The 20,979-nt window shown below is 34.6% G+C and overlaps 1 protein-coding gene across 7 annotated transcripts in view; it reads left to right on the plus strand.

The window, feature by feature from the left end:
* Positions 1–20,979, plus strand: part of LOC149792522 (liprin-beta-1-like) — a 195,395-nt gene that overhangs the window by 66,215 nt on the left and 108,201 nt on the right. For all 7 annotated transcript variants that reach the window (XR_016423582.1, XM_089971141.1, XM_089971143.1 and 4 more), the window contains one exon: positions 12,806–12,914. Coding sequence is in view for 6 of the 7 variants with exons in the window: in XM_089971141.1 (XP_089827267.1) it covers positions 12,806–12,914 (109 nt within the window). In the remaining variant the exon portion in view is untranslated. The remainder of the gene's footprint in view (positions 1–12,805; positions 12,915–20,979) is intronic.

Genomic DNA, 20,979 nt, shown 5'->3' on the forward strand with positions numbered 1-20,979 from the left:
ATAAATTAAAAAAAAAAAACTCTGTGAGTGTTGTTTGTTTAAACTTTTCTTCCTAGATGCAAATTTGCTAAGAACAAGAGCTCAGGTAGGAATGAATTGTTTGTATATATGAGAACGAGTTCAACTTTATGCTTCAACAAAGTTTTTTTAAAATTAAATGTCAAGGTTTATTTGCTGTTCATGCTCGTTACACGACTTATTTTGGCAAAATAACTATTGATGAGCACAGTATAAACTATTCACTATAATTAGGTAAAAATATATTCAGAGAGAGAGGTAACGGTAGATAGTGAAGGCACAGAGTGATTGATAAACATAATAATTCCTAACCCGAACATCTTTTATTTTCACAGCAATGATATATGACATAATGACAAGTACTGCTGAACAAACTTGAAAGCCGCTAATATATTTAATTTAAATCCTTCAATCTGTCCACATTATTAATTGCCCACTCAACCTCCTCAGGCTCAAATCCATCAAATTCGTCCTCTTCACTGTCGCTGCCATCGCATTCAGTATCTCTTATGATATTGTCCCCACATCCATTCAAGTTATTGTTAATGCCACAAACTTTAAATGATTTTTGGATCAGATCTGGCTTGTCCCGAACCGATTAGAACATCTTTTTATTACACAGCAGTGATATTTGACATAATCCAAGTACTGCTGAATAAACGTGAATGCTGCTAATATATTTTTAAAAAACCTGTTGTCCTATTGGCTTGAAACTCAATTTCTGGATGTTCACTTAACACAAATTCCTTGGTATAAGCGCATATAGTGTCCACACTAACAGGGATCTGCAGATCAAGTTGGACGAGAACCGACTTTGTAATTTTTCCGTCTAACTCATTGCCATATGATACTGGTCTCCCACTCCTTGCTAAATGTCCCCATTCATTCAGCTGCTGAGAAAAATCTATTTTTGACCAATCTGCAATGATTGATTTGGGGATTTTTAAATGTCTTGCTGTTACTTGAATTCCATGCAATTTCGAGAAATTTACAACTTCCTTTTATTGTTTTAATGTAAAACACTTGTAATGCCCTCGCCTAACATCATTTTCATAGGCATCATATCTCTCCTGACTGGAGTCTCCAATTTTGTGTCTTTTTGCACCTGGTTTATTTTCTTTAACATCACACTCATCCTCTCTAGCATGCTTTTTGTCAACCTATGGGCCTCTTAGGTGAAGCTTTAGGCAATGCATTTTCTTTCCATGTACGAGGCAAGGCCTCTTTACTACTCGAGTATTGCACTACAAACCTATCCATAATATTGGAGATCTATAATGTGGTTTGTTTTATTTTTATTCCCTTTATATATGCTATGTACGCGATAACAATGACTGCGAGGAATCGCTTTTTGTGTAAATGTGTGAGAAGTTATCATTTCAAAGTGTTCTATTGTTTCTATTTATTTTCAAAATCCCAGTGAAAACTGGTATAAAGAAATCAAAGTTGGCTTCCCCATTTCGGCCGACTTTGTATACATATGTTTAGTTAAAAACAAATCTCCACACTAAAAGGAATCCAAAGTCTGCTTCCAGGGTCAGCTTGCTTTGTAATAAATTAACCTTTGTATTTGATATCCTACTGGTAAGATCAAACAGTGAGTTTATGGCTGTTACAAGGTGTGTTTATTCAACACCTGGGATTTCATTTATATGCCATCTGTAGTCATAATTGACACAAATGGGTTCCTCAGTGTTAATAACATACACAGCATTAACTTCCTTTAATAATACTTTTTGTAACCCATGGAACCAAAAAGATTGTCATTTGCACTCACAGAGAATGTATTTCTAATAATGATTATAGTTTGCGAGATATTGTCAAATTGTTACCATGGATATAATACACTATTGGTTATTTTGTACCTTACACTGTGTCACGCATGAATGGCAGGTGCTTTCGAGCAATGGGGTTTATAATTCTCACTCTCTCTTTCTCTTTCGTATGTGATTTTGCAGGATCCAGTTTTCATTCTCATGACATTCAAACCTTTGAGGACAACCAAACGTGATTCGTTTCTCAATATTCACGTCAATGACCAATGTGTTGTGTTGTCTGACGAAAAGCGGTAACACTGTGGATGCATGCGCTACTTATACTGAGTTCGTGGATATATTTTTCCTTTAATAAAATGCTAATGTCGACCAAAAAAGTGAATAAATGATAATGGTACAAGGTTAGATTCTTTCATTTTATTATCAAATAAGTATTTTATTTATCTATTTGATTGTAACGTGCAGTGTGGCCAGTTGCGACAGGGTGGGGTGGGGATCCGCAAATTGAACACAATTTATTTCATTTCCTAAGTCTTGGGACACATGATGTAGGTTATTAAAAATCACCCTAAGTTCTGGGACACGAAAAAAAAAATTGTTTTTTCGTGTCCCAACATATGCAGTAAATACAGTAAATTAAACATGTACTACACTATTGTCCTGAACAAAAAAATATATTTGTTTGGGAACAAGATTTCATTTTTTTTTACTTTGAAATCACTTCACAATTCTTAGGAAACATCACTAAGTGTTGTTCATCATCATCCTTTAAAGAAATCCTAAACTTTAACTTTACCACCCATTTTACAAGGGCTACATGTCAAATGATTGGTACTTTATGCTATGATATCTATAAACAAAACGACACAATGAAAAGTTACTTGATACCTTTGAAATATAATGCTTCATTCTTGTTTAAAAGTGAAAAAAGTAGATACAATGACCTCAGAAGAATTGCCAAATTTGACACATGAGAAGAAAAAATGGAAATTAGATTAATAAACTTGCATGCAGTTTGTTAATTTCGTCAGTCTATTGTCGGTAACTTACAACAATGCATTGAGAACTGTGGTTTGGCAAGCGTAGCCATAAATAACAATGATCTGCAAAGCTATCATCTCAGTCATTACTTGAAGCAAGGTTACAAAACCTCATCTAGCATATTAAATCTTATGTGAAAGCTGCGCAGCAAGAGACATAGACCCTACTGTACAGCCTCCAAACTAGTCCTGTATACCAACAAAATGTAATAGAGCCTTGACTCTGCTCACAAACACGATAACTCTGTAATTATGAATTATTTCCGTTCTTCTAGGATCAGTTGCTGCACATGTATTGGCACTGCTTGCAATATTTCCAGAATTAACGAGCTAAATTGTGGCGGTTTAATTTGTAAATGTCAGAATGGGGGCTGTCATGGTAGTTCTGTCTTCTAATAGCTCAAACATATTTTCTGTATATTTTGAGGTTTGTAAACTAGTCTTCAGAACTGTAAACGAGGGAAATAACTGATGTTAAGATCTCGATACCAAACTAGGCCTCTGTTGCAGAAAACCACATTTTATCGTGCTTGATTTTATTATTTGATTTCTCTTTTAAAAGCAAACTTTATTGAATGCTGATAAATGGGATCGGTTTCTTTCAAAGAAAGTAAAACTGTATACAATTTAAAGTTTGTATTTAGTATGAAAATAACTGTTTTCTTCTGGCAACAGATAATAATAATAATAATAATCACCATCATCTTAATGATACTAATTTACATTATTCACAACAACACTAAGACAGTAATAATAACCGGTACAGGTATAATATACATCATGATTAGAGCAAAAGATTCAGAAAAATGGACTTTGATTGATAATTGCAACCCTTCTTTTGTAAAAATACTCATTATTTAAGTGTTGATATTGTATGGAAATGTATGATACAGGAAATAAAATATCATATTTATTTACTTATCTCAAATCTCTTATTATGGAGCCATTATTATTATTATTATTATTATTATTATTATTATTTGTATCATTTGTATTATTATTATTATTATTATTTGTATTATTATTATTATTTGTATTATTATCATTATTGTTATCATTTGTATTATTATTATTATTATAACTATTATTATTATTATTATTATTATTATTATTATTAATATTATTATTAAAAGTTTTGATATTTACCACCTTCAGAAATGTATAAATATGGTAATATTAAATGTAACAAATGGACTTATTGGAAATAAAAAAACAATCTTCATCAATTTAATTGAGGGCAATGTTAATATGAAATTGATTCTTGTACGTTTGCTCCTTGTAATTGTTTAAAAATTAAGTTTTTTAATACCACTGTTTAAGATAAACTGCATACACTTTGCAGATGGGGCACTTAAACTTTATAATCTTGTCCTATAAAATCATATTAATTTACTTATCTTAAATCTCTAAGTATGGAGTTTATTATTATTTTTATTATTAACATTATTATTAAAAGTTATAGGTAGTTTTAGATTCAAAGTCCGAAATCTGCACGTGAAAATTTGGTTAGTTATTCCTTGGCTCACAAGACTGAGCAAACTGCACACACGAGTTTGCAAAATCTACCCATTTTGCATACATTGATAACAAGGTTCAGATGTGCAGTTTATAAGAAGCTCATGAGAATTGTTGAGATTTTTCTGCATGGCTAACCCTAATTAATTAAACAAGAAATGAAAATTGACTACATTCTTTTTGGGTTTACTATGCTAAAATATATCCAAATAATTCTAAGTCCGAACTGTCCATACTTTTCCAGGGTTTTTCATGCTGAAAAAACTGTCCATGGTTTTTCCAGGCATGTCCAACCTTTTCCATGCACAATATCCAGGGCTTCCAAGCTAAATTCTGCAAAATATTTAATTTTTCCACTGTTCTCCATGGTTTTCCATGTTTTTCCAGGGTATTCCATCCTTTTCCAGAATATACATGTACAATGGAAAAAGTACAGCGAGGAAATCACCCTGAGGTCCATAATTGACCATTTCCAATTTTGATGACAAACATTTCAGATATACATCAATGTTAATGATGGCTGCAGGCAAAATTTCAGCAGAAAAATTCCAGTTACTTATGATGTTATGGCCGACTGAAGTTGGGAGGTGTAACCTAGCATTTTCACTTGAAAATTCATTAGCTGACAATGGAGGGTTTTCAGGTGCTTGTAACTTTTTTAATTATGCAGATATAAGGACTGAAATGGACTAGACTACATATTTGTGACCTGGGGTATCTGAATCTGAGTTCAGATTTGCTTCAAAATTTATATACACCCCACAAGTTTTTTTCATTATGGATTTGCTTTCATGAGATTTTAAGGTAGCACTACTACCAGATCTTCCATCACAAAAACTATGCCTACAAGGGATTATATATATATATTAGTAGTAGTACAATGGTTACATACAGAAGACAAACAGTTTCATATTTCAAGTTCCTAGGTGTAACAGAGGTCACGATGGCTGATGTTAGCTGCTTAAATGTGCAATTCATCTTTTAAGGTCCATTAAGTTTATACCTACAGTATATGGTTATAGAGCATGAGGATATGGTTTCCAAGTTATGATCTGTTTGATAGGTCCCTAGGTTTGTACATCTATCCCCAGTAAAGTTTTGTCATGTCCAGTAATGGCATACATTAATATTACGTAGGTCTGGTTTTCAGCTGGGTTTTTTTGTGTCAATAAAGATGTTGCAAATTCAGTTTAGTTCAGTGGTGATTAGGTATCATTTACACAATTCTTTTGTTGGACAGTCATTTGAGCTGTTGTTGACTAAGTTTGTTTGGTTAGGACAATTTCCCAGTTGTTTGAACACCATATAGCCACAAAACACCAGACAAAAGAGGGTGTAATTGTATAACATAGACTTGTGAAAAACCCAATAATTGAATGATTCCCTTGGGGTCAGTACTTACAGATATTAGAACAGTCAGTCCCTTATGTGTTGATGTTTGTCAGTACATATACCTATGAAGCATAATGTATGAAGTCTAGGATTGGTGATGGAGACTAGCAATCAACTAATTTGTATTTCCATCCTCCAAGACTTACTTTGGGACCTGATGAAACTTTACTGGAAACAATCATTAATTATGAGGGTAGTATGTCAGCTTGTCATCAGTTAATAATTTTGAAAAAAGTAGAATGGAATAAAATACTGTTGTTGAGTGAAATTTTATAGTATAGTATAGAAATAAATATTTTTTAGATCAAAGGAGCATATGGGATGGTTTGTTGTCTGTTGGTCTCTTTGTTTGTTATTTGTAATCCTCCATCCTACTTGAAGGATTGCCATGAAACTTTACATGCAGAACCATGTTGAAAACACCATAATATTTATAACAAAAAAAACATTAAAAAAAAAACCACATGAAATTCACATTTGGGAGGCAGGGATACATGAACACAAACCATAACCTTTAGAAAAATTATCTAGTTGGTCCTAAAAGAAAATGGTGCTGCTTGCACAACCAATATGACCGCCACAGTGGCCATCTTGAAAAGTTTGTTATAGCTACTCTTCCACAATGGATGGTCATATTAACATGGGTTTTACTAAACAATTTCATAAGATGCTTGGATGGTCTTTAATGAAAATGGTGTGAATCTGATTTTCAGTATGGCTGTCACAGTGGCCATCTTGAAAATCTTGTTATTGCTACTCCTCCTGAAGGAATGGTCATCAACAAGGGTTTTCACTGAAAGACTTATTATAGTGTCTAGTTGGACCTAGATGAAAATGGTGTTGATCTGATGTCTATTATGGCAACAACAGCAGCCATCATGGAAACTTTTTAATTGCTACTACTGCTTTTGTTTAGTTGTCAATCTGTGTAATATGGACACCACAGCAGCCATCTTGTGGCTACTCTTTTAGAATGGATGGTCATATAAGCATGGGTTTTTTACTTAAGATTTCTCAACATGCATAGGTGTTAATAAATGAAAAGGTTCTGATCTCACGTCCAGTATGGTCACTACACTACACTAATAGTTGATTCTCAATGAAAATAGTGCCAATCTTATGTATAATAAGGCCACCACAATGGCCATCTTGAAAACCTTGTTTTGACTATTACTCCTAACGAAAATTAATACTGCCATGGGGTTTTCACCAGAAGACTTATTATGATGTCTGCATGGTCATGATGGGGCCATTCGGAAATTTGGTATGCTTGCCACAGTAGCCACCTTGAAAATCCTGTTACCTTTATTCTCCTGAATATTAGCATGGGGTTTTCACTGGAAAACTTCTTATGTCTAGTTGTTCATAAATGAAATTGGTGCTAATCCAACTCGTCAATATTATCAGTTTCATAATATTACTCATATTTACTTGATAAGCTTTAAGAATCAATAATTAGCACTGGTAGAGACTTTCACTTCGTTTCACAGTTGAATATTATTTTTATAAAGAAATTTCACAGGGTTTGAACAGTTTTTTATTTGCTCAGAAATTATGTTTCTCAGTTGGCTTAATATATACATTTTCAACAATTTCTTCATATTTCAAACAAATCAGACCAGCAAAATGAACAGTTTATTCCAAGATGCACGATCAGGGCTTTTTAACACAGATTTCCCCATTCTGTTTGAAAAGTCTAAGATTTTAGGAAAATCATATTGCAGAATTTTGAAAAAGCATATTCTCTATAAAAAAAAAATCTTGTTCTTGCATATTGGGAAACTCGGTGAATATCTGTAAACGTCTAATGTTCCTGTACTATGCATAGCAAGATTTGCCACTCTTTTGGTAAATTTAGTACAGAGAGGTTCAAAAGTTCTCATTTAATGGGGAAGTCTTTGGCACGAAGAATTTTCTTGGCACATTTGGCAAGAAAAGCAACAAAAAAGCTATGAAATAATCAGAGATAAATGTAAAATACAACATTTACACGAGTTACCTGTTGGAGGGCTGTTTCAAGTTTAGACCACAATCAGTCTAATTTTGCTGCAGTTTTTGATGCGTAGTTCATGTTTGCTGTAGGGAAAGTTTAGCATTTCTAATTTGATCATATTTGCTCAGAAAATGGATTAAATTCAGGCTTTATGACTTCCCAAGGTAAGGTGCTTAAGATAAAAAACATAGAGGCCTTTCATGTGGTAATTTATGGGAATGTTGTGCATTTAGTCATTAGTAGTACTCTAAAACATATACATGTACAATGTAGAAGCCAAATTTTAGGAAATCATTAGTTTTTTTATTGATTGTGTTGATTACATTTTTCTCCATACAGTTTGAGGGTTTTTTTGGACAAATTATGAGTATGATTTATGTCTATGTGTGAAATTTGAATAAATCATGACTACCCACGTCTCTCTTGAACAGCGAAATATGAAAAAAAATCATAAGCTGGACATTTCAGTTATTTTTAAGTTCGATCTGGAATGCTGACAAAATGTTTAGCTGTCCAGATAGAACAAACATATCTTCAAGTCTCAGTGTGATTAACCAATTAGTCACGTTTCTTGTCATTACAGAATCTGCAAGGTGTGAAAATTTGATATCATTATTTAGACTGAAACAATTCATCATTATATCAATGCATCAATACTGTTGCCATATCATACACATATTGATACAAGAGGTTAAGAATCAGTACAATATTATACTTATCTATACAATATATCAATGCATTAATACCATTGCCATGTCATACACATATCGATACAAGAGGTCAAAAATCAGTACAATATTATACTTATCTATACAATATATCAATGCATTAATACCATTGCCATATCATACACATATCGATACAAGAGGTTAAGAATCAGTACAATATTATACTTAACTATACAATATATCAATGCATCAATACCATTGCCATGTCATATACATATCGATACAAGAGGTCAAAAATCAGTACAATATTATACTTATCTATACAATATATCAATGCATCAATACTGTTGCCATATCATACACATATCGATACAAGAGGTTAAGAATCAGTACTATATTATACAATATATCAATGCATCAATACTGTTGCCATATCATACACATATTGATACAAGAGGTTAAGAATCAGTACTATATTATACTTACTCTATACAATATATCAATGCATCAGTACCATTGCCATATCATTCACATATCGATACAAGAGGTTAAAAATCAGTACAATATTATACTTATCTATACAATATATCAATGCATCAATACTGTTGCCATATCATACACATATTGATACAAGAGGTTAAGAATCAGTACTATATTATACTTACTCTATACAATATATCAATGCATCAGTACCATTGCCATATTATACACATATCGATACAAGAGGTTAAGAATCAGTACTATATTATACTTACTCTATACAATATATCAATGCATCAATACTGTTGCCATGTCATACACATATCGATACAAGAGGTTAAAAATCAGTACAATATTATACTTATCTATACAATATATCAATGCATCAATACTGTTGCCATATCATACACATATCGATACAAGAGGTTAAAAATCAGTACAATATTATACTTATCTATACAATATATCAATGCATCAATACTGTTGCCATATCATACACATATTGATACAAGAGGTTAAAAATCAGTACAATATTATACTTATCTATACAATATAACAATGCATCAATACCATTGCCATATCATACACATATCGATACAAGAGGTTAAAAATCAGTACAATATTATACTTATCTATACAGTATATCAATGCATCAATACTGTTGCCATATCATACACATATCGATACAAGAGGTTAAAAATCAGTACAATATTATACTTATCTATACAATATATCAATGCATCAATACCATTGCCATATCATACACATATCGATACAAGAGGTTAAGAATCAGTACTATATTATACAATATATCAATGCATCAATACCATTGCCATATCATACACATATCGATACAAGAGGTTAAGAATCAGTACTATATTATACTTATCTATACAATATATCAATGCATCAGTACCATTGCCATATTATACACATATCGATACAAGAGGTTAAAAATCAGTACAATATTATACTTATCTATACAATATATCAATGCATCAATACTGTTGCCATATCATACACATATTGATACAAGAGGTTAAAAATCAGTACTATATTATACTTAACTATACAATATATCAATGCATCAATACCATTGCCATATCATACACATATCGATACAAGAGGTTAAGAATCAGTACAATATTATACTTATCTATACAATATATCAATGCATCAATACTGTTGCCATATCATACACATATTGATACAAGAGGTTAAAAATCAGTACAATATTATACTTATCTATACAATATATCAATGCATCAATACCATTGCCATATCATACACATATCGATACAAGAGGTTAAAAATCAGTACAATATTATACTTATCTATACAATATATCAATGCATCAATACTGTTGCCATATCATACACATATCGATACAAGAGGTTAAAAATCAGTACAATATTATACTTATCTATACAGCATTATTTAATCTTCATCAGTCTTGAATAATTGTTAGTCATTTGTTTTTTTTTTTAAATTGATAATTCATCAGAGACAGCTGTTACAGGCACAGGCACTCATTTTTGCCAGTAAGAAAGAAAAAAACCTACTCACTTTCTACTGATTAACACAAAGTGATGCGGTTCATATACCCCCCCCCACCCCCCTCGCCAGTTGAATGTTATTAATTTTATCCCGTCAGATTGTTCAGCATATAGAAGACATTGTGAGTGTGTTCTCCATATATAATGAAGTACTTTTATCATCATCTAAAACCACTTTTGCCATAACGTTTCTCTGTTGCTTCACATCTTGTCTACTTGGGTCAAATTTATGAGCGACACTTTGGATGTGTCCAGATTAAACAATAACCACCAATCAGAACTTAATGTATCCTAATTCCTTTGTTACACAGAAGTATTGGCATTCAAACTCTTTCATGTAGATAGAAATCGAAGAAAAATCAAAGCAATAGAGACTTCGAACAAAATTGGTTATTAAATGATCTGTAAGGTACTTCAGTCATACATGGGGAGCAGTTTGGAATGTCTTTTTCGCTGATGTACGTAATCAATAACTGAACATGCTGGCAGTATAAACAAATATTTTAGTACAGAATCAGTTAGGAGGTGAATTTCAAACCTCACGAGTCTGTCACCTTGTGTAAATTTGTTTATTGTTGATAAAAGGAGTGGGTGCTGTTAGTAGTTTTCCTTTTTTACCCACGAAAACGAGTGTCTGTGACTGTGTTGGTTGTTTTGCATCTGCAGGAAGTATATTGTGATAGATTTTGTTGGTATTAATTCCTACTCTTACACCCAGACTTGTTCTAGAGGAGATTTCTTCTGTTTCAAAGATAATAGCATAATGTCTTCCAAGTTTAAAAGGAAGACATTAAATTGATAATAGATGTTTTTGAAGCATTGATGCAGTGCAAAACAAAGGGTGTGGTGGCCAAGATGCATCCAGCATCTGATAAATGGAGCAACCTGAAATGGTCTTCATGGTTGAATTAAAATCACTGACAACCAACAGGTAGCCTTTTTGAAAGTTTTTGTTTGTCAAGGATGAGAATGGCATATAAATAGATGCTAAGTCTATGTCTGTCTGTAATCTGCATACTGGAAATACAACCAAAATGTCAGCATACATCAGTTGGCATCACCTGTAACTGAACATAGCAAATTTGTATTGTTTCACCCCTATTAATATTTTTCATTACAGTGATATTAGACAGTATGTGTGAATTTTAGGTATTACATATACATGTGTGTCTTATCTTTTGTAGAGTGAAATTAGACTGTGTGTAGATTTGGCCTATACATGTGTGTTATATCTAAAGTAGAGTGATATTAGACAGTATGTGTGAATTTGGGGTATTACATATACATGTGTCGTACCTTTTGTAGAGTGATATTAGACAGTGTGTGTAGATTTGGGTATTACATATACATGTGTCATATCTTTTGTAGAGTGATATTAGACCGTGTGTGTAGATTTGGGTATTACATATACATGTGACATAGCTTTTGTAGAGTGAAATTAGACTGTGTGTAGATTTGGGTATTACATATACATGTGTGTTATATCTAAAGTAGAGTGATATTAGACAGTGTGTGTAGATTTGGGTATTACATATACATGTGTCATATCTTTTGTAGAGTGAAATTAGACTGTGTGTAGATTTGGGTATTACATATACATGTGTCATATCTTTTGTAGAGTGATATTAGACAGTGTGTGTAGATTTGGGTATTACATACACATGTGTCATATCTTTTGTAGAGTGATATTAAACAGAGTATGTGTAGATTTGGGTATTACATATACATGTGTCATATCTTTTGTAGAGTGATATTAGACAGAGTATGTGTAGATTTGGGTATTACATATACATGTGTGTTATATCTAAAGTAGAGTGATATTAGACAGTATGTGTGAATTTGGGGTATTACATATACATGTGTCATATCTTTTGTAGAGTGATATTAGACAGTGTGTGTAGATTTGGGTATTACATATACATGTGTCATATCTTTTGTAGAGTGAAATTAGACTGTGTGTAGATTTGGGTATTACATATACATGTGTCATATCTTTTGTAGAGTGATATTAGACAGAGTATGTGTAGATTTGGGTATTACATATACATGTGTGTTATATCTCATGCTTACTCAGTTGAATATGAATTTCGCAAGAAATAATCTTTACATTTAGCAAACAAAATTTGGAGCTGGGAAAAGAAAATATGTGAACCAATCAAAACACATTCATAGATTTTCTAAACTTTATATTCTTGTTAGAAAAAAAGCTTTCTTTTCATAGCATTTTGCAGTGCATGAATGGCAATTGACTGATAGAACTGACTACTATACCACTGTTCTCATACACCATTCTTACAGATTAAGTGCTTGTAATAATCCCAATTTCTACACATTTCTATATTATATTGAATAACTTTTATGATTTTAGCGACATATCACTGACCTTGAGGCCAAACTTGCGTTGAAGGATGCAGACAATGCTGATCTCCGACAACGACTAGCAAGGAACGGGACTGTGGTGTCATCAGAAATGAATGGTAAATGCCAGAACCCATGAAGTCATCTTTACCTGAGGTTTAATTCTGTAGCTAAGTAATATACACTAATGTAAAGTTAATTGCCTTTTGGGTGAAATAGATAAAATACATAAAAGGTCAAGAAATACACTGTTTCAAGTTCCCAGGGAATTTGCCAATTTGAGAAAAGAGGACTGAGGGAGATTAGATGCAAAATCTGTCCCAAAATTGCAATCAGTCTAGAATAAATATGTACCAGTTGATAACATAATTAAATGTTTTCAATAATATATACATTTATTGACCTATTTTTTTTTGTACAATTACTTTTTTTTTTACACATAAAAAGCCCCCTCCCCCATTCTACCAGGTAGTATGTGAAAGCTGCGTACAGCTCCATCCATACCTGGTTTTATAATCATTTTAATTGTCATCATATCTACCCATTCTGGACCTAGGCCCAGCCCAGTTTAAATGCTCTTTACATCAGTATAATTATATACAGTTGTAGGTATGGATAAAATAGTGTAATAGTATAATAGCTATGCATATCTTTATTGCAATCAAAATTTTCATTCCTAAATATTTATTTCATAACATTGACAGCATATTCGTACAAAAGGATATATTTGCATCTGTTGTTATCATTTGTGTCAAGTGCAGTAAATCAGTGGCACAGAAGTAAATCTATACCGTGATATCTCAGTATGGCTTTTTTAAACCATTAGTTGGCTACTCAGCAGCTGAAAAGCCTAATTAGACTATTCAGTAATTTCTAATTATTTTATGTAGTAAACATATAGAATCTCTAACAATGTGACATATATAATTTTGTTTATATTTTTTTTCTTGCTTTGCAAATAATTACTGTAAACATAATATTTCAGAAACATTTCTACAGAAAGCATGCAGATAAAACTATTTTTTCTGTTATTAAATAACATTTTTACAAATATAACTTTTTGTCTCGGCCATGTCATTGTTTGGAAAGGCACAAACTGCTATACATTGCAACAGTTGACACTTCTTCATGGACCTTTTACAACTTCATCTTCTTTGGAATCTGTTCCCGTGTCAGATGTAACACTTTTTTCCCGTTTTGTCGCAAGTGGTTAGGGCTACAAACTGGTTCAGATTAATATGGCGATATTTATATACTTAAGTTTTCATTTGATATCTTCAGCTCCTCCATCTTACAAAGAATATACTAAAATGAAAAGTTTTATAAGGACCATTCCTACTGTAGCTGCATGAAGCCTATAATGGGTATGAAGTCATACTATCAAACCATGTGATAAGGTCATAAATTTTGTCATCTTTGATGGCAAATTATTTCCAAACACTACAGTTTATGAAGTTGCTAATTTGTTAGTATTATTCACTTGATTTAAATCAGGAGTCTTAAATGATCATGAGGGCTGCATGAGGACTAGTACATTGGCCTCTGGATTCAATTTGTAAGACACTTTCTCCTTTAAATACATTCTCCAATCACATTATGTTAAGGGATATTAGCCAGCTACCTTCTAATTCCAGCCATATTAAAACAACAAAATCATCTTGTGCTATTTCAGATAGACAAAGGGCAGTAACTCTTGCTCATTACTTCCCCTTGGTACCGCCAGGTGTCCTTAGTCTCTAGCTTCACTGCTGTGCAGAGCACTCATGGCACAATTTATCCTCTGAAAATCCAGCCATTTGTTTGTTTCTATAGGCCCATCCAATGTTCATTTTGGATTTATTGTGCAGATTTATTGATCTACTTAAGGCTGTATGAATTATTTTACAATTTCTGTCGGTTTGAAGTGGTTTTAACACCTTTCAGGACTTAATCTTTTAAGATCCATGCCTCACTACACTGTCGTTGACCTTGTACAAGGTCATTATGAGTTATCATGCCTTTGACTTTGACTTTGCTGCTTGATGTTTATGCTCAGTTTATTCATACTTCATGCTCCTTTGTTAGAATTGTGGTTTAATTATTATTATTAACTAAGCATTGTGCTTAAGTTCCTAACAGGGCCAAAGGTTTCTGATACAACACTTTCACTTCTCTATGAGTTATGACAGTGTTTTAATGACTTAGTAATTTCAAACACATTTCTGGTTTCTGTTTAAATTTTTGGTTGTTTTTTGTCGTTTCAGCAGGTTGTCATTTAATGCTGTATATCCCAACTTCAGAGCATGGAAGTCTACCATGACTCTTTTCTTTATACTGAGTTTACACTGTCTGTGATATGCAGCATCTGTAATATATGGTCAGAGGAAGTCTTGGCTACCATCTTATCTAGCTAGTCACATTTTTATTTGCTAGTCTATGCTATTAGTTAGTTAGTCACGTACCAATTTACTAATCTATGCTTTGCTTTTCTTCTTGTGTCATTTCAGGAGAAATGTTTACTGAATACATGAAATGCACATTAAAAATAATAGTTCATTCAGCTTTGAAGGGAAGGAAAGACAAAATAAATCATTGAAGTCAACCAAGGATTCTTTGTTGGTTGATGCTGACTCATTTGGGGAGTTTGCCCCAATTTTAGGCAGCCCATTAGGCATGAGTCCCCTGCATGTTTGAGCATGCCCTTCAGGACAGTAAGTCAGGGTACATGGAGTTCATGCCTGATCTGTTGGATCCAACTATTAATACTACCATACCGTTAAGACCATCGCATCATCACCAGATGTCCAGCCGATACCAGCAGTTCAGCCATCTCGGCATGGAGACCATTATGTTGAAATGGTCCAGCCAAAGAGATCATATGCGGATCTTAGTGATAGATCCATCCATCTAGCCATGCCGTCAGCATATTGTCACTACTGTACTGGATATTTCAATGAGAAATCTGTCCATTCAACCAGACCTTCAGAGCGGCCGGTACCGGTGATTGCTGATAGATCCATCCATCTAGCCGTGCCATCAGCATATTGTCACTACTATACTGGATGTTTCAATGAGAAATCTGTCCATTCAACCAGACCTTCAGAGCGGCCGGTACCGGTGATTGCTGGACCATCTTATATACTGCCAGCACCTGGGCTGACCACACACTGTTCACACCAGCTGGCAGTGGATTTGTTGGATTTTTTATTTCTCATCCCATCCCTCAAGGAAGAGCTAGTGACATTGCCAAATACGACTGGCCAGAGTCATCCATGCCACCCAGCATGACTTGTGCAGAGCTACAAGCTGACCCAGGCAAAGACCTGGCACTTAGCGTGTGCAGTGAGATGCCAGCAAACCCATCTTATTCAGATCCAACTATGGAGCAGACAGAATTCAGCTTTTAACCCACCATAGAAGAAATCTTATCAGGTGTTGGCCATTTCAGAATGCCCTCTGCCCCTTACCACTACCCAGGATTACATAGTCAAGGCATCTGTTGATTTTGGGGAAGAGGAAGAGATGCAGTCTTTCGGCTCCTTCTCCAATCGGCAAAGATTAAAGAGATTAACAACAGCCTTTTTGGTTTGAGTGGCAACCTGGTCAGTTCTGAGGCATTCTTCTCAGAAAGCCTGGTTCCAGCAATTTCCTCCTTTTGCTGATGTCAGACAAACTCCAATGCCTTCAGTATAGACCTTCTTAAGAAGAATTTTACATGTCAGTTCCATGGTACAAAGTGGATAAGAACATGTTCCATCCCAATTCTAAGCTAGCTCAGAACATTGTGACGACATCCTCTATGTCAGGTTTGATTTCATTGGCAGTCTTCTGGCTCAACAAACAATCCAACAATATCCACGCCTGGGATGCAACAGCCAGGTCCTTAATCAAGCAGCTACCATAATATGGCCAATGCCTTGACAGCTTCAGTTTATCTGACAGAATGCATGTCTGCGGTCAGCATCACTTAAAACGCACCATAATCCTATTTTATTGACTACCCTGTTTGGGTCTACGTTGTTTTTTGGAGAATGAGTCAAAAGAGTTCAGAGGCAGGAAGCTCTGGAACTGGCCTTCCAACTTGCCACTCCACCGCACAAGTGTTTGGAACCTCTCAGCCTCTGCCAGTACAAAGGGATGCTCAGCAGCCCCGACATAGGATCTCCGCAGTCAGATAAGCACCAGTACTGATCCCAATCCCATGCCAGGAGACAACAGCCTAATCAACATAGGAGGCAATCATACAGAGGTGGGAAGAAACAGACTTTCTTTGCCTTCAAGCCTTCAAACTGTAAGCATTGACCTACCTTCCCTACCACCTGCAGGCATCCTACCTGTGGGCGGCTGACTCCTGCATTTTCGTGTTCATTGGATCTCCTTCGAGATCATTTGCTACGGGTTTCATTCATCCAACCCTCTTGCTTCTCCTCCTACTTTCTTCACGGAAGTCTCAGCAGATCAGGAGAAGGGTACTTTCCTTCAACAGGAGATGCAGACACTCATCTCAAAACAGACAGTGGAGATTGTGCCATAAGCACAATCCCTGGGGTTTTATTCATGGCTGTTTCTAATTTGAAAAGCAAAGGGCAAGCTGAGGACCTTCATTGGCTTGAGTCGCCTCAACTGATTCATTGTATTGCCAAAGTTCAGGATGTTGATGGTGAGGTAAATCTGCCTTTCCATCTGAAATGGCTAGTATGCCATCAGCCTTAACCTGACCAATGCATACTTTCATGTCCCCATCCACCCCATGTCCTGCAAGTTTGTCTGTTTTGCTTACTTTGACACCGTTTATCGATTTCACAGTTTTTCCTTTTGGCCTTAACATCAACCTTGGGATCATCTACAGCAATGGCAGTGTACCTGGACAAAATCCTCCAGAAAGTTCTGAATCAACTTGAATCTTGTGCAGCTTCCTGATGTTCACATAACTAAAATTGTCAAACTTGATGAGTCCGTTTCCAGTGGGAATACATCTTTTTGTTTATTCAATGCGGCAGCAGACCTGATCCTGCTCGGCCATCATTTTATGCACTCTTTAAGATGACATTGTTAGCAAAGTGGCAAAATGGGTGCCATTTTCAATTCCCCTTAATCATGCAGTCATGATTGCACATGAAATTTTATCATTCCTGTATCAGTAGGGCAACCCATTTTTACTGACTGTAGGAATCCTGCTGGACTGGAGAAGCCCCAAGTGGAAATCACATTATGCACTGATGCCAGTGTGTACAGTTGGGTTACCCACCTGTTGCCAGACTTTACTAATGTCAGCGGCACATGAGAGCCAGGGGAACGGCCTCTGCACATCAACATCCTCGAAAGGAGGGCTGTCATTAAAGCCTTTCATTTCTAGGAAAATAGACTCTTGGGGAAAATGGTTCTCATTGTGTCTGACAACTTGGTCATGGTGTCCTATCTTCCTAAAACAGGGGTGCACCAAATCACCTGACCTGTGTGTTCTGATTCGGCAGTTCCTATGTTGGTGTGACAATCTCCACATCAATGTACAAATCCGACACTTCCAGTAGACTCCGTGTCTTGACTGACACTCTATCCAGGAGAGGTCAGGTCTTTCACATGGAATGGTCTCTCAATCAATCGGTCTTCACTTGGATGTGCAAACCTTGTGGATGTCCGATGATCAAACTGTTTATAACGAGGTGGAATCGCAAGTTACCCAACCTTGTCTGTCTCATTCCAGACCCAGAATTTTGAACTGTGGTTACATTGTCAATCATTTGGGAGGGTTTGTGGGCCTTTGCCTGCCCTTCCACAGTCGTTATACCAAAATTAGACATTATGGGGTCAGAATTGCACAATGGTTCTGATAGTGCTTGTCAGATGGGACAAGTCTTGGGTCACCGATCTTCTTGATCTAGCAATGGATCTGCAAAGGAAGATCATGGCCAACCCAAATCTCCTCAAGAAATTAAGGTTGCGGGTATTCCATCCCTGCCTGGACCATTTTCTTCTGCACACTTGGCTCTTTTCCAGACAGCCTTATGAGACAAACAATTTAAACCTGCAATTGTGGAGAGAATCTTGAGGGCAAAATGGCCTTCCACTGTGAAGGCTTTCGAAAAGAAAGTAGTGTTTTCAAGGACTGGTACCAGATCAATATCATCATCCCTTTTTGAGTGCCTCCATCCCTCAACTGGCTAACTTTGTGCTCTGGCTCTTTGAAGAGAACCAGCATGCCCCCATGACTATCAAAGGCTATCGCTTGCTTTCAATGGAATAATCCTTGTATTTTTCCCATGTAAGGCTACCACTTGCTTTCAATGGAATAATCCTTGTATTTTGCCAATGTAAGGCAACCGCTTACTTTCAGTGGAATAGTCCTTGTATATTTTGTCCATGTAAGGCAACCACTTGCTTTCCTTGAACATGGATAAAAATCTTCATTCAGAATGAGAGAGATCTTTTAATAGACTAGTACAAAAACGTAAGGATGGCTTATAGGTTTTCATTCTCTGAATTTTGCCTGCCTGATTTCCCAAGTCCAGGGAAAATTTCCGTTAGATTCATGATTAGTCTTTTATTCAAGAAGGTGCTAACCGAATTAAATTTTACCTGCCAGATATATGCATAGACAAATGTTCTGTATACATCATATTTAATATATTGGGGTTGAATTACAAGGGTGAACCTGACTGAAAAAATGATGGTTAAATGCATTTATGGCACACAATATTAGCATTTATCAGCATCATAATGTCATGTCATAAATATTGTATGTCACATAATGACATACCATACTACATAAGAATTAAAATTTATTAGTATCATAATGTCATGTCATAAATATTGTATGTCACATAATGACATACCATACTACATAAAAATTAAAATTTATTAGTATCATAATGTCATGTCATAAATATTGTATGTCACATAATGACATACCATACTACATAAAAATTAAAATTTATTAGTATCATAATGCCATGTCATAAATATTGTATGTCATATAATGACACCACACTATACATTAACATGTATTTTTATCATAATGCCAGGAAATTTAAAAAAAATATATTGCTGAGAAATATTAGAGATAGTTTTAGCACTAAAGTAGTTAAAAGGAAGAAATGGTCTTAACTTGAAAATTACTGAAAATTCTCTTAGGTCAATTGAGCATAATTCTCTTAAGTGATTCTTGTTTTGTAAAAGAATTACTAAAAATCCTTTTCATGATAGAGGGACTTTGTTAAAAACCAAATGTTAAACACAAATGCTGAAATGGTAAATAACTGAAACTAGTTGCAAAAAAATGGAACCTGCACACCCCTGAAAGAAGAAGCCATGGGACTACCTGATGGCAGTTTTAACATTGCAAGTTCCTTGAGCATTAGGGATCAGTTAAGTGCATATTGTTACCATTAGCAGAGGAAAGAATAGTATGGGATTAATGAAGTCCATGTTATGGGAACTTTGCAGGTTAAATTTTTTGCTTGTTTAGCATTAAAACACTTTTAGATACCGCATTGGGTATACCATTCAAGCTGCATTTTAAAGCAGCTTTAACTAGATGTATGTAAGATAGCATTTCATGGAATAGTTTAACGAAGCCTTTGCAGCTGTGTGAGTTATAGTATGTCAGATTTGCCTTCATTCGATATGAAATTTGTGAAACCATTTTTTAAATTCATTTATTTTGGTGGACATGTTTTTAATTTTGGATTTACTAAAAAATGACATTTTCATTTCTAACAGTTTTTAATTTTGGTTTTGCTAAAGAAAAAAGACATTTTGATTTCTAAATCTTGGACAGAGGAAAGTGTCCAGTTGTTTTCACAGAGAACAGTTGTCGAGTCTTTAAATTCATGGTTTCTAGCAAGCCTGAAATCCACAAAAATTAGCACCACAAAAAAAGAAGTTATTTTATAGTAATACCATAAAGTGTCAACTCTTTTTTCAGCAACCTGTTTGAACAATGTTGTAGTTATAATGAATGTGTTGTTGTAACAAATGAGGCAATTTTTTGTGCTAGAGTTCTTGTTAAGATATAAACATGTGATTAGAGAGAGAGAAGAAAAACAAGGAAATGATTATGCAGTTGTTATGGCAGTAATTTTCTAAGTCTTTTGGTGTTTAAATAACAAAGACTAATGGTTGCTTTACTAAAATAAAAAGTAACAATGCACCATGTCACTCATCTGCATTAGCGAGTCACATTCAAGTAGATATAAAATCCAAATG

This window comes from Sinohyriopsis cumingii, chromosome 9 (assembly GCF_028554795.1).
Source record: "Sinohyriopsis cumingii isolate HCF-2022 chromosome 9, ASM2855479v2, whole genome shotgun sequence".
Classification (NCBI taxonomy): Eukaryota; Metazoa; Mollusca; class Bivalvia; order Unionida; family Unionidae; genus Sinohyriopsis; species Sinohyriopsis cumingii.